Below are 14,006 nucleotides of genomic sequence, written 5' to 3'. Positions count from 1 at the left end.
CTGCTTTAAAGTGCTCTGCATGGATCAGACCGCGGGGTCAGGAGCTTTGAACATGCACGATTAACGTTCAGTCTGGACGTGGAACCTGCAGGTACATATACCTGTAGTGTATTTGCCGGCCTGTGAGTGCGTGTGAAGCGTCTCTTTGCAGCAGCGCTGCTCGTTGAGAATTGAAGCTACAGAACAATACGAGCTTTACGTCAGCACTGGGAGAGCCGTGAGACGCCAGGTCTGAACTCCGGAGTGATTTAAAGCGATAAGCTTCTCCCAATGCAAAAAAAACAATCATGCATTTAACGCATGATCAAATAGTTAACACCGTGAAAGGATTGCTCTCATCCAGGTCCAGAGAGAGCAGGCGGCCCAACTGAGATCAGTTTCAGCTGCCTTCAAAGTATTAACAGGAAGTTACCAAATAAAATACTTCCTGTTAGTTCCGATCTACTTGTAGTTTTTTAGTTCAGGTTTGAATTTATTCAAATGTGATCATAAATATATTTTTATGTAGAAATGTGAGTTTCTGCATCCTTTGTTCTTTTTATGTCTGCCTGTAAAATACATTACTACTGGTTTTGATGTGTTATACAAATACTATTTTGGATTATAAACCACACAAAATATGTTTTTGGATCCAGCCCGAGACTAATAGTCAACAATCCAGCGTTAAGTATTACAACGACACATAAAATACGACTTTCTACAATACGTGGGCTGCAGTCGAATAGTCAAATAATCACCTCCTAACGTCTAACCTTGAGCACTTTTCCTTGACCTCAGTGGAAACATCACAGGGTCAAGGAAAGACGGGAAGGAGAATTCATGAGGAGTTAGGAAAAGACAACCGCGGCAGGCGATGTTAGTGACGTCGGTTTGTCTGCAGCACTGAAACTACAACGTTGTAGTCCATCTGCACCACGATAAAGCATCTGAAATACTTCATCTGTGTTCTTACAGTGTTGCATCATGCAGAGGATTAAACAACCTGCTTCTTATATTACTTTATTAATATAAACAACCCGCTTCTTATATTACTTTAGTAATTTAAACAACCCGCTTCATATATTACTTTATTAATTTAAACAAGCCGCTTCATATATTACTTTATTAATATAAACAACCCCGTACATATATTACTTTATTATTATAAACAACCCGCTTCTTATATTACTTTAGTAATTTAAACAACCCGCTTCTTATATTACTTTATTAATATAAACAACCCGCTGCTTACATTACTTTATTAATATAAACAACCCGCTTCTTATATTACTTTATTAATTTAAACAACCCGCTTCTTATATTGCTTTATTAATATAAACAACCCGCTTCTTATATTACTTTATTAATTTAAACAACCCACTTCTTATATTACTTTATTAATATAAACAACCCGCTTCTTATATTACTTTATTAATATAAACAACCCGCTTCTTATATTACTTTATTAATATAAACAACCCGCTTCATATATTACTTTATTAATATAAACAACCCGCTGCTTACATTACTTTATTAACGCGCTTGGAATAGAAATTAGAGATGAATATGAAAGTGAAACTAAGGGATTTTACAGAGTACGAAGCTACTAAACTGCTCAGTTTCAAACCTGCTGAATTAAATACGTTCTCACAATAATGTCTCATATCTCTTTATGTTGTTATGGTTTATATGCAGATTATAATCTGATCATAAAAATATGCAGACAACAGTTTATGAAACACAACTTGATATGTTTTATTGTAATGTAAGAAAACAGTTGATTAAAAAGATGATAATCATAAACAGAGTCAGGCTGAAGAGCTCGTCCAGTTTAACTCTTTCATTAAAGCTTCTGTCACTAAAGTCAAATAAAAGAATGAGGCTGAAGCTGCAGCTCAACACCAGAGACAATATCAGTACAGTATCAGTACATCACTTTACAGCAGTTTCATTACTTTACAGCAGTTTCACCACTTTACAGCAGTTTCATTACTTTACAGCAGTTTCACCACTTTACAGCAGTTTCATCACTTTACAGCAGTTTCACCACTTTACAGCAGTTTCACCACTTTACAGCTGTTTCATCACTTTACAGCAGTTTCACCACTTTACAGCTGTTTCACCACTTTACAGCAGTTTCATTACTTTACAGCAGTTTCACCACTTTACAGCTGTTTCACCACTTTACAGCAGTTTCACCACTTTACAGCTGTTTCACCACTTTACAGCAGTTTCATTACTTTACAGCAGTTTCATCACTTTACAGCAGTTTCATCACTTTACAGCAGTTTCACCACTTTACAGCAGTTTCACCACTTTACAGCAGTTTCATCACTTTACAGCGTGTTCAACTTAACGTTCATAATTTTCCAGATGGTTTAACAGATTATTGAAAATATTTACAAGTTACGTTACTTATTATTTACATGATCTGCGTTTGTCTTCATGATCGTTTGTTCTCGTGAACAGCCGAATGAAATGTCACTTTAAATGTTGCTGCCGCAAGGGATTGTGGGTCGGCATTATCTCCTTTCCTTAAGGAAGGTCCAGTGGGTCCTAAGCTAAAGGAGCTAAGTTAGGAGGCATGAAGCTCCTTTCCTTTGCGTTTGGAGAGTTGGACCGGCTCTCATCATGCGGCCACTGAGGTGCTTCTGGGTCGTTTCCCTCAGTGAGGAAGGTTCCTAACCATAAAGGACTATTCCACCGCAACCGTAATGTTTGCTGTCAGTTCTAAGAGCCAATCAGCTCTCTGATGTGGCGACAGCCAGGCGTTTCCCATCATGCACTGGGCCAGGCAGTCGGGGGTGACCTGCTGCAGCTTCTGCTCTGAAATCAACGGCCGCCTTGCTCTCGTGAGAGTATCGTTGACCACGTGTGCATGACGTCAGAGCAAGTCAGACACAAATCTAACCAGCATGCATTGCACACCGATCCCCAGTGATGGAATCTGATCAGAACTGACTCATCTCCAACGAGCCTGTAGATTGAAGCGTGTTGAACCTGTGACCAAGCCGCTGGACTCTCAGCCTCGAGGTCCGAGGCGAGGTAACCTCCCGCTGCCCCGAACGCCACTCTGCTGTTTCAATGGCAGCGGGCTGTTTGCTGCTGACCCTGAAGCCCTCATGGGCTGTGTGCCGCTGACCCTGAAGCCCTCATGGGCTGTGTGCCGCTGACCCTGAAGCCCTCATGGGCTGTGTGCCGCTGACCCTGAAGCCCTCATGGGCTGTTTGCTGCTGACCCTGAAGCCCTCATGGGCTGTGTGCCGCTGACCCTGAAGCCCTCATGGGCTGTGTGCCGCTGACCCTGAAGCCCTCATGGGCTGTGTGCCGCTGACCCTGAAGCCCTCATGGGCTGTGTGCCGCTGACCCTGAAGCCCTCATGGGCTGTGTGCCGCTGACCCTGAAGCCCTCATGGGCTGTGTGCCGCTGACCCTGAAGCCCTCATGGGCTGTGTGCCGCTGACCCTGAAGCCCTCATGGGCTGTGTGCCGCTGACCCTGAAGCCCTCATGGGCTGTGTGCCGCTGACCCTGAAGCCCTCATGGAGCAGCGTCATCAGCGGAGACCCCAGTGGACGAGCAGGGGCTCCTCCACCAGGGCGGAGAGCTGCAGGACCACCAGACGCTGACAGAGTATACCACATGTCACACCACTGCACCTTAACTCTTCTTTTGCGCTCTGGACAGATGTTACTTACATTTTGTTGTCACAGTACTTGTACGATGACAATAACGTTGAATCTGATCCAAAGATTAAAAGGGTTAATCTCTCTCTCTCTCAGAATAAACATGAGATGTGTGTGTGTGTACATTCCAGGGCCCTGATCCTCGTACCTGGTTCAACAAAGTCCATCAGATGTCTTTCATCCAGCCGAACCTGACGACATGATGGACTACAGGACATGTGGGTCCCTGGAGGTGGATCCTCCCTCGAGCGCTCTCCTTCATTCTGACCGCACGTCCTCAGGATGACGCAGCGTGCACGCTCCTCTTCAGGAGGGAGAAGGGTCAAACGCCAAATTCACGATCTTCTATTTTTGAAATAGCAAATAAACTCTGATAAAGAGATCGTTGTTCTTCTCTGCTGACGAGCAGAAGATGATCAGAACTACATGGGATGAATTTGTGTCCATATTGATGGCAAAGTCTAACGGTGCGTTCACATTGAAAGCGTAGTGAATATTCACACCGCTTCCTGTTGTGACCGCAGCGTAACGCGAGTCACTGAAGCAGAGCCTCTTCGCCCAAATCAATCAGATTCTATTCATTCAGATGTGCCTGCTGGACGTAGTCTACACATTAATATATGTGGATGAGGATATATTTACTGCATGCACGTATTATGGACTGTGTGTTTATTCATGTATGTGTTTGATCACCATGTAACTGGGAGTTTTAGTGTGTAATCATAAATGCAATCAGTTGAAGCAGTGATAGGTATTGCGATCATGAGTACAGTGATGATCTAGATGTGTACTGTAACACCGTCATATGAGTATGAGCGCTTTCAACACATCCAGAAGTTTCTTAAGCGCTAAATAAACGTTATGAGCAGCACGCAGCGGCGTTCACCAGCTTCTACACACCAACTACACAAACATGTACACTCGCAAAGAAGCCAGCTGTGACCCTGCGCTGTTCTTTAAACAATCCTTCTGTGATCCAGTCTGCATTGTGTACAATATGTACTGTGTACATCATTTAATGTGTACAGTATGTACTGTGTACAGTATGTATTGTGTACATTATTTAATGTGTACAGTATGTATTGTGTACAGTATGTACTGTGTACAGTATGTATTGTGTACATTATTTAATGTGTACAGTATGTATTGTGTACAGTATGTATTGTGTACAGTATGTACTGTGTACATCATTTAATGTGTACAGTATGTACTGTGTACAGTATGTATTGTGTACATTATTTAATGTGTACAGTATGTATTGTGTACATTATTTAATGTGTACAGTATGTATTGTGTACAGTATGTATTGTGTACAGTATGTACTGTGTACATCATTTAATGTACAGTATGTACTGTGTACAGTATGTATTGTGTACATTATTTAATGTGTACAGTATGTATTGTGTACAGTATGTACTGTGTACAGTATGTATTGTGTACAGTATGTACTGTGTACATCATTTAATGTGTATAGTATGTACTGTGTACAGTATGTATTGTGTACATTATTTAATGTGTACAGTATGTACTGTGTACATCATTTAATGTGTATAGTATGTACTGTGTACAGTATGTATTGTGTACATTATTTAATGTGTACAGTATGTACTGTGTACAGTATGTATTGTGTACAGTATGTATTGTGTACATTATTTAATGTGTACAGTATGTATTGTGTACAGTATGTACTGTGTACAGTATGTATTGTGTACATTATTTAATGTGTACAGTATGTACTGTGTACAGTATGTATTGTGTACATTATTTAATGTGTATAGTATGTACTGTGTACAGTATGTATTGTGTACAGTATGTATTGTGTACATTATTTAATGTGTACAGTATGTACTGTGTACAGTATGTATTGTGTACAGTATGTGTTGTGTACATTATTTAATGTGTACAGTATGTATTGTGTACAGTATGTACTGTGTACAGTATGTATTGTGTACATTATTTGATGTGTACAGTATGTACTGTGTACAGTATGTATTGTGTACAGTATGTATTGTGTACAGTATGTATTGTGTACAGTATGTATTGTGTACAGTATGTATTGTGTACAGTATGTACTGTGTACAGTATGTGTTGTGTACAGTATGTATTGTGTACAGTATGTACTGAGTACAGTATGTATTGTGTACAGTATGTATTGTGTACAGTATGTACTGTGTACAGTATGTGTTGTGTACAGTATGTGTTGTGTACAGTATGTATTGTGTACAGTATGTACTGTGTACAGTATGTATTGTGTACAGTATGTACTGTGTACAGTATGTGTTGTGTACAGTATGTATTGTGTACAGTATGTATTGTGTACAGTATGTACTGTGTACAGTATGTATTGTGTACAGTATGTATTGTGTACAGTATGTATTGTGTACAGTATGTACTGTGTACAGTATGTGTTGTGTACAGTATGTGTTGTGTACAGTATGTATTGTGTACAGTATGTACTGTGTACAGTATGTACTGTGTACAGTATGTATTGTGTACAGTATGTACTGTGTACAGTATGTATTGTGTACAGTATGTATTGTGTACAGTATGTACTGTGTACAGTATGTATTGTGTACAGTATGTATTGTGTACAGTATGTAATGCTTTTTGCTTGTATTCTTTCTCCATATTTGTCGTACGTTCTTCAGATCACGGCCTGCTCCTCCGTTGTAAAATACGTTGCTCTCGGCTTCTCCCTGGTGCCGATTGGTCTAACGGAGTTAACTCCGCCCATTTTATGTGCATCTGGATAACTGAGGGAAACCCGGCTATGTTAATGAGACAGGCCTCGGGTGTGTTGTGCTGGCAATAAACACCTGCTTGCTGGCAGCGTGTCACATGATCATTAAACTACCACCTGCACTGCCAGACAGGTGATCAACAGCCTGATGGTTCCAGATGCTGCCGGCATCGTGTCAGCGGTTCACATTACGGTCCAGATGTTTCCAGAGTCTCTATGAAGGATGTTTTGATGTTGTATTCAGGTTAAATATGAATAAAGACGAGGGTTACATCCTTAAATGTCACATTGCTGCATATGAAGAAAAGGTTCTAAAAGGTATAAGAGTGTGTGTGTGTGTGTGTGTGTGTGTGTGTGTGTGTGTCCGTGTCCCAAAACCCAGGTTAACCACATTCCTCATTCACAACGTTCCATTCCAATCAGACAAAGGCAGAGCCGTGTTTAGGACCGAGAGCTCAACCCTCGTCTTTAATGTGCTCCTCTGGAGAGCTGCTGGGACACACAGCGGCCATTGTTCCTCAGACGGTGACCCGGGGTCAGCCTCTGCTCTGTCGCAGAGAGGACAGGAGGAGGGGCAGCAGGTTGAGAGCCGGCCGAGGCTCCTGCACCCCGAGGGCCACCAGAGCCCCGGCCAGGAGGGAGGTGACTCTGGGCAGCACGGGAGGCGGGTCCGGCATCACCTGCAACACAAATGTCAATCAAACAGGATGCTCAGAACAACACAGACGTCCAGCTCATCCTCTGCTGGACTTTATTGATTCAAACACAAACAGAATAACTTCATGGATGAAAGTGTTATTAACACAGCTCGATCTTTATCGAGAATAATGTTCTAAAGCTTTGATTGTTCCTTTTAAGACAAGACTAAAAGGTAACCACATAAATGAAAGCGCCCTGATGAGGAAGACCTTTCAACAGCATCCTCACTGCTTGCTGCCCCAAAGGGAAGACAGAGAGGAGGCTTCAGCTCCTCCTTCGTTGTGGGTCCTTTACAGCCAGAAGATCCTTCAACTACGGCCGTTACAGTAGAACCTGCCTGAGAAAAGTCACTTCATCTGGACTAAAGCCACAAAGACTCAAAGCTGACTTTATACCAACATCATTTTCAATAAGCAACTAAGTTTAAAAATAGTTCTTTATTCACACTACTCAGGTAGACCGTACTATGAGGAGAATGGTTAAGTGCTGCTATATGTGCTGCTATATTAATGCTCTGAATCTCAAGGACGCAAGGAAACCAAGCGAGGACAGAGGACACGAGGAAACATGTTTTAAGAGACATGAGACGTCCTTTCCTCTGAAGCGTCACGTGAAGCGTTGTCGGTTTCTGATGACTGACAGCTGATCAGCCGATGATCACATGCGATCAGCCGATGATCACATGCGATCAGCCGATGATCACATGCGATCAGCCGATGATCACATGCGATCAGCCGATGATCACATGCGATCAGCCGATGATCGCATGTGATCGTCAGCTGATGATCACATGTGATCAGCTGACGATCAGCTGATGATCACGTGATCAGCTGTCAGTCACTTTAACAGCTGATGAGTTTATGTCTGATCACATGATCACTCAGTGTAACAGAGTTTTTTTAACATTTCAATAAAAATGCACTTCAAATATTGCTAAAATGGTGGCATGTTTTCAGTTGATTTAATGGTTTTAAACTACTAATATAAATACAGTTCTCTTCAGTGTCCGAGTGGAGATGTTTTCTCTGTCGTCTGTCAGTTTAACAAACTGCATTGAGTAGTTTTATACTGTGTTCAGTGTCCTGCTCATACGCAGGATCCATTTCTACCAGCAATGCGTCTTATTTAGTCATTATTTACGTCGCTATGTTTTGAAATTCATCATTATGAAATAACATACATGTTGTTGAAAGTGTTCTCTGATGTTAATTACAGACATAATAAAAGTTATTGAGGGAAGCAGATCAAATCTGAGACTACAATGAAAACAGATTTGATATATTTTAACCAGACGCTGAACAAGAAAACTCTCTAATATAAAACGTGAGTTTACTCTGTGATCGTCTTCACTCTGGAAGGAAACTCCAGAGATCAGTCATCAGCTGCAGCGTCCAATCAGATAACAGAGGAACATTGAGGGGGCGTGTCCAGCGTTAAAACACTTCCTGGAAGCTCGTGGCTCCTCCTCCAGAATAAAAGCTTTGGGACGTCAAGATGGCAACGCAGAAGCACTTCCTGTTCAGTGGAGGAGCGAGGAAACCAGAGTTTAAAGACGTGGGACGCAGCCGGGGTCAGTACTCCTTTTCCCAGGAAGGATGCTCCAACACTTGTTGAAACTTTGTGAAACAGACAGTTTGTGTTGGGAGCCTCGGCTACGCTCCTGCTTACCTTTTCAACTTTATGACAGTGGATGAGTCCGTCCTGTCCAATGTAGAAAGTAGAGAACGCATCATATGACCTAGAACACAGAGTTAGATTCTGAACCAATGACACAAATCAAAACACAAAAACACTTACAACTTAACAAGTATATTTTAATAAAACAAAGGCTTTAAAGCAGTAATAACAACTAAATCTTCTTCTTAGAGAAAGGCTGCAGTGGAAGGGTCCTTTCTGGTTAGGGACCTTTCTAACTTTGTGAAGGACCTGAAGGACCTCAGTGGCGCCATGAGAAGTGCTCTTTAAACACTAAGGAAAGGAGCTTCAATAGTTCCTAGCTTAGCTCCTTTAGCTTAGGAACCACTGGACCTGTCTTTATGAGCGGAAAGGAGATACGTTGCTGAAAACTGCTGTAAAGTGATCAAACTGCTGTAAAGTCATCAAACTGCTGTAAAGTGATCAAACTGCTGTAAAGTCATCAAACTGCTGTAAAGTGATCAAACTGCTGTATTTACCCTCGTCGAGAGAGGAGCATTCTGGACCACTGCTACACCACCATCAGCAGGGCTTATCATGCAGTCCCTCGTGCTGCACTGGGAAACTCCGACCTCGCTATGGTCCACCTGATTCCCTCATACAGGCAGAAATTAAAACCCTGCAAACCTGTGGTGAGGAAATTCAAGAAGTGGACCAGTGAGGATCTCCGAGCGTGCTTAGACTGCACTGACTGGGACGTGTTCAGGACTGCTACTAACAGTCTGGATGAGTACACAGAGGCTGTAACTTCATACATCAGCTTCTGTGAGGACAGCTGTGTTCCATCCAGCTCCAGGGTGTCTTTTAACAACGACAAACCCTGGTTCACAGCAGAGCTCAGACCGCTACGCCTGCAGAAGGACCAGGCGTTTAGGAGTGGGGACAAGGGCTTGTACACAGAGTCAAAATACAGGTTTAGCAAGGCGGTGAGAGATGCTAAACGACTGTACTGAAAAGCTGCAACATCAGCTCTCAGCAAGTCAGTGCGGTTACATGGATTCGAATAACTGGCTTAGTCCGAATTATCCCATTCTTGTAAACACCTTTATTCGAATAACTGTGCTCCGACTATGATCCGATTAACACCCCTGGATAACTCGATTCGATTCGATTGATAATTCGAATAACGCTGCATGTAAACGCTGAATCGGATCGGAACTGGACAATGCGTTTGTGCGCATGCTCAAGATCCCGCCGCCTCCTCCCTCCCTCCCTCCCAGGTCGTGACCCGGAAGTCGAAAGAGACGATAAGTTGTCACGGCCGGCAGAAACAAACAAACGTAAAAGTCGGGTTATAAGACGATACTACCTTCAGTGGGTGTCTCCGCTAGCTCACTACTGTAGCCAGCTAGCGCTGCTGCTAGTTCCCCGTTTGCTCTCCGCTAGCTCCCCCACAACCACCGAAGCTAGCGGGGGTCTCTCCATTATGAAGAGTGAAGAGGTCAAGTGGAGACGTCTGTATGACCACTACATGTAATGAAAACAGCGCCACCTATCGTATCGGATATGACATGCATTCGGCCGATGATTTGATTTATTCACTGCCATGTATATTAGGATAACAGCAGTTGCCCTGAAAGAGAGCGTAGTCTGACTAAAGCAAGATTCAAATTAATACCATCATGTCAACGCACTGAGTGACTACAGGCCCGTCGCCCTGACCTCTGTGGTCATGAAGTCTTTTGAGCACCTGGTCCTGTCCCACCTCAAAGACATCACCGACCCTCTGCTGGACCCCCTGCAGAGCCAACAGGTCTGCAGACCGGCAGGAATTCCAGAAACGTCCGTGATTTTGCCTCGTGTGATATTTGTGTTTCTCTGAGTCTTTCACAGACTAGTTATTACGCTCTTACACGTTGTGAAACGGTATCTTACGTTCATCTTCTAGCTGTGACGTAGAGAGAGCTGTCATTGGTGGACTGATCTCAGGGTTGCCAGATGCAGGATAATTATCCTCCAAACACAACCATGTTGAGCCTTTGGTACGATACTTCTCCATCATCAGTCTGCAACACTGACACCTCGTCACGGCTGCGGCGGGGTTTGCCAGATTCACGATAGTTATCCTCCATAATACATGATAATATTTTTACATTTGAATACTAATTTTCATATTTGAAATTCGTTTTTTAACAACTATGCGAATATATATTCGAATTTCGAATATTCGTTGACAGCCCTACTGACCACCTGGTGATGGTTGTGGATTACAGGAAGAGCGCAGCCCCACCCGCCCCTCTGACCCTGCATAACTCCCCCGTTGACGCTGTGGAGTCCTTCCTCTTCCTGGGCTCCATCATCACCAGGACCTCAAGTAGGAGCTGAACACCAGCTCCATCACTCAGAAGGCCCAGCAGAGGATGTTCTTCCTGAGGCAGCTGAAGAAATTCAACCTGCCCAAGACCATGATGGTGCACTTCTACACCGCAATCATTGAGTCCATCCTCTGCTCCTCCATCACCGTCTGGCACGTTGCAGCCACTGCCAAGGACAAGGCCGGGCTGCAGCGCATCATCCGCTGTGCTGAGAGGTGATTGGCTGCAATCTGCCGTCCCTCCAGGACCTGTGCACTTCCAGAACTTTCTCTGAGCGAGCATGGAAGATTGCTGCCGACCCGTCTCACCCTGGACACAACCTGTTGGAGTCCCTTCCCTCTGGCAGGAGGCTGAGGTCCATCAGGACCAGGACCTCCAGCCACACTAACAGTTTTTACCCAGCAGCAGTCGGGCTCATCAACAGAACCAGGTCCACTAACTGACTCTGTCTCCCCCAGGACCTTCCCCTCTCTCCTTCTCTCCTTCTCTCCTTCTCTCTCTTCTCTCCCTTCTCTCCTTCTCTCCCCTCTCTCCTTCTCTCCTTCTCTCCTTCCCTCTCTTCTCTCCCTCTCTCCTTCCCTTCCTTCTCTCCTTCCCTTCCTTCTCTCCTTCCTTTCCTTCTCTCCTCTCCTTCCCTTCTCTCCTCTCCTTCCCTTCCTTCTCTCCTTCCCTTCCTTCTCTCCTTCCCTTCCTTCTCTCCTTCCCTTCCTTCTCTCCCTTCAGGGAAGGTTCTGGGGGAGACAGAGTCAGTCAGTGGACCCGTTTTATCCCTTTATTTTGTATTTTTACTTGCATCGCTACTTATTTACTGCATCTTTACTATTTGCTGATTACTTACTTGTTTTTATCCACATTTTTATACTTTCACTTGTATAGTTAAATGTTGTTGTTGCTGTTGTTGTTGTTGTTGTTGTTGTGATGCACCTTCCGCCAGGACAAATTCCGCGTTTGTACTAAATTACTTGGCAATTAAACGTTTCAGATCATGTAAATAATAAGTAACGTAACTTGTAAATATTTTCAATAATCTGTTAAACCGGCTGGAAAACTATGAACGTTACGTTGAACACGCTGTAAAGTGATGAAACTGCTGAAAAGTGATGAAACTGCTGTAAAGTGGTGAAACTGCTGCAAAGTGATGAAACTGCTGTAACGTGATGAAACTGCTGTAAAGTGATGAAACTGCTGTAAAGTGATGAAACTGCTGCAAAGTGATGAAACTGCTGTAACGTGACAAAACTGCTGTAACGTGACAAAACTGCTGTAAAGATATGAAACTGCTGTAAAGATATGAAACTGCTGTAAAGCGGTGAAACTGCTGTAAAGCGGTGAAACTGCTGTAAAGCGGTGAAACTGCTGTAAAGTGGTGAAACTGCTGTAAAGTGATGAAACTGCTGCAAAGTGATGAAACTGCTGCAAAGTGATGAAACTGCTGTAACGTGACAAAACTGCTGTAACGTGACAAAACTGCTGTAAAGATATGAAACTGCTGTAAAGATATGAAACTGCTGTAAAGCGGTGAAACTGCTGTAAAGCGGTGAAACTGCTGTAAAGCGGTGAAACTGCTGTAAAGTGGTGAAACTGCTGTAAAGTGATGAAACTGCTGTAAAGCGGTGAAACTGCTGTAAAGCGGTGAAACTGCTGTAAAGCGGTGAAACAGCTGTAAAGCGGTGAAACAGCTGTAAAGCGGTGAAACTGCTGTAAAGTGGTGAAACTGCTGTAAAGTAATGAAACTGCTGTAAAGTGATGTACTGATACTGTACTGATATTGTCTCTGGTGTTGAGCTGCAGCTTCAGCCTCATTCTTTTATTTGACTTTAGTGACAGAAGCTTTAATGAAAGAGTTAAACTGGACGAGCTCTTCAGCCTGACTCTGTTTATGATTATCATCTTTTTAATCAACTGTTTTCTTACATTACAATAAAACATATCAAGTTGTGTTTCATAAACTGTTATCTGCATATTGTTATGATCAGATTATAATCTGCATATAAACCATAACAACATAAGTAATATAAGAAGCGGGTTGTTTATATTAATAAAGTAATGTAAGCAGCGGGTTGTTTATATTATTAAAGCAATATAAGAAGCGGGTTGTTTAAATTACTAAAGTAATATAAGAAGCGGGTTGTTTATATTAATAAAGTAATATAAGAAGCGGGTTGTTTATATTAATAAAGTAATATAAGAAGCGGGTTGTTTATATTAATAAAGTAATATAAGAAGCGGGTTGTTTATATTAATAAAGCAATATAAGAAGCGGGTTGTTTAAATTACTAAAGTAATATAAGAAGCGGGTTGTTTAAATTACTAAAGTAATATAAGAAGCGGGTTGTTTATATTAATAAAGTAATATAAGAAGCAGGTTGTTTAATCCTCTGCATGATGCAACACTGTAAGAACACAGATGAAGTATTTCAGATGCTTTATCGTGGTGCAGATGGACTACAACGTTGTAGTTTCAGTGCTGCAGACAAACCGACGTCACTAACATCGCCTGCCGCGGTTGTCTTTTCCTAACTCCTCATGAATTCTCCTTCCCGTCTTTCCTTGACCCTGTGATGTTTCCACTGAGGTCAAGGAAAAGTGCTCAAGGTTAGACGTTAGGAGGTGATTATTTGACTGTTGGCCTGCAGCCAGAACCCAGCAGCAGCTCCAGCGTGGAGGAGTGTTACCTGTACAGTTGAGACTTGTCTTTGCGATAGAAGCGCAGCAACAGTGAGTAGAAGGGAAGACCCCTGATCCTCCAGCGAGCCTTAATGGTCCCGTCCTCCATGTGCTTCGTGAGCTTCAGCACCTCCAGTCCGGCCTTGGCGTAGTAACAGAGACACAGGAGGCGCCACAGGGAGAGGGAGAGCTGGTACACCGTCCGGCCTCTGCCAACACACACAGCAAC

The 14,006-nt window shown here is 43.0% G+C and overlaps 1 protein-coding gene across 1 annotated transcript in view; it reads right to left on the bottom strand.

Annotated features, from left to right (window-relative positions):
• Positions 1 to 6,837: 6,837 nt before the first annotated feature.
• cunh6orf136 (chromosome unknown C6orf136 homolog) overlaps positions 6,838 to 14,006 on the bottom strand; it is a 16,483-nt gene continuing 9,314 nt past the window's right edge. Inside the window, exons 5-7 of the mRNA XM_068599079.1 lie at positions 13,786 to 13,986; positions 8,769 to 8,838; positions 6,838 to 7,081 (exon numbers count right to left, since the gene is read on the bottom strand). Of these exons, the coding sequence (XP_068455180.1) occupies positions 6,938 to 7,081; positions 8,769 to 8,838; positions 13,786 to 13,986 (415 nt within the window). The 3' untranslated portion in view covers positions 6,838 to 6,937. The remainder of the gene's footprint in view (positions 7,082 to 8,768; positions 8,839 to 13,785; positions 13,987 to 14,006) is intronic.

This window comes from Clinocottus analis, unplaced genomic scaffold (assembly GCF_023055335.1).
Source record: "Clinocottus analis isolate CAN_PGR_092001 unplaced genomic scaffold, fCliAna1.0.p SCAF_43, whole genome shotgun sequence".
NCBI classification, from domain to species: domain Eukaryota; kingdom Metazoa; phylum Chordata; class Actinopteri; order Perciformes; family Cottidae; genus Clinocottus; species Clinocottus analis.
The sequence above is the reverse complement of the archived record's forward strand: the minus strand, read 5'-3'. Positions and strand labels throughout refer to the sequence as shown.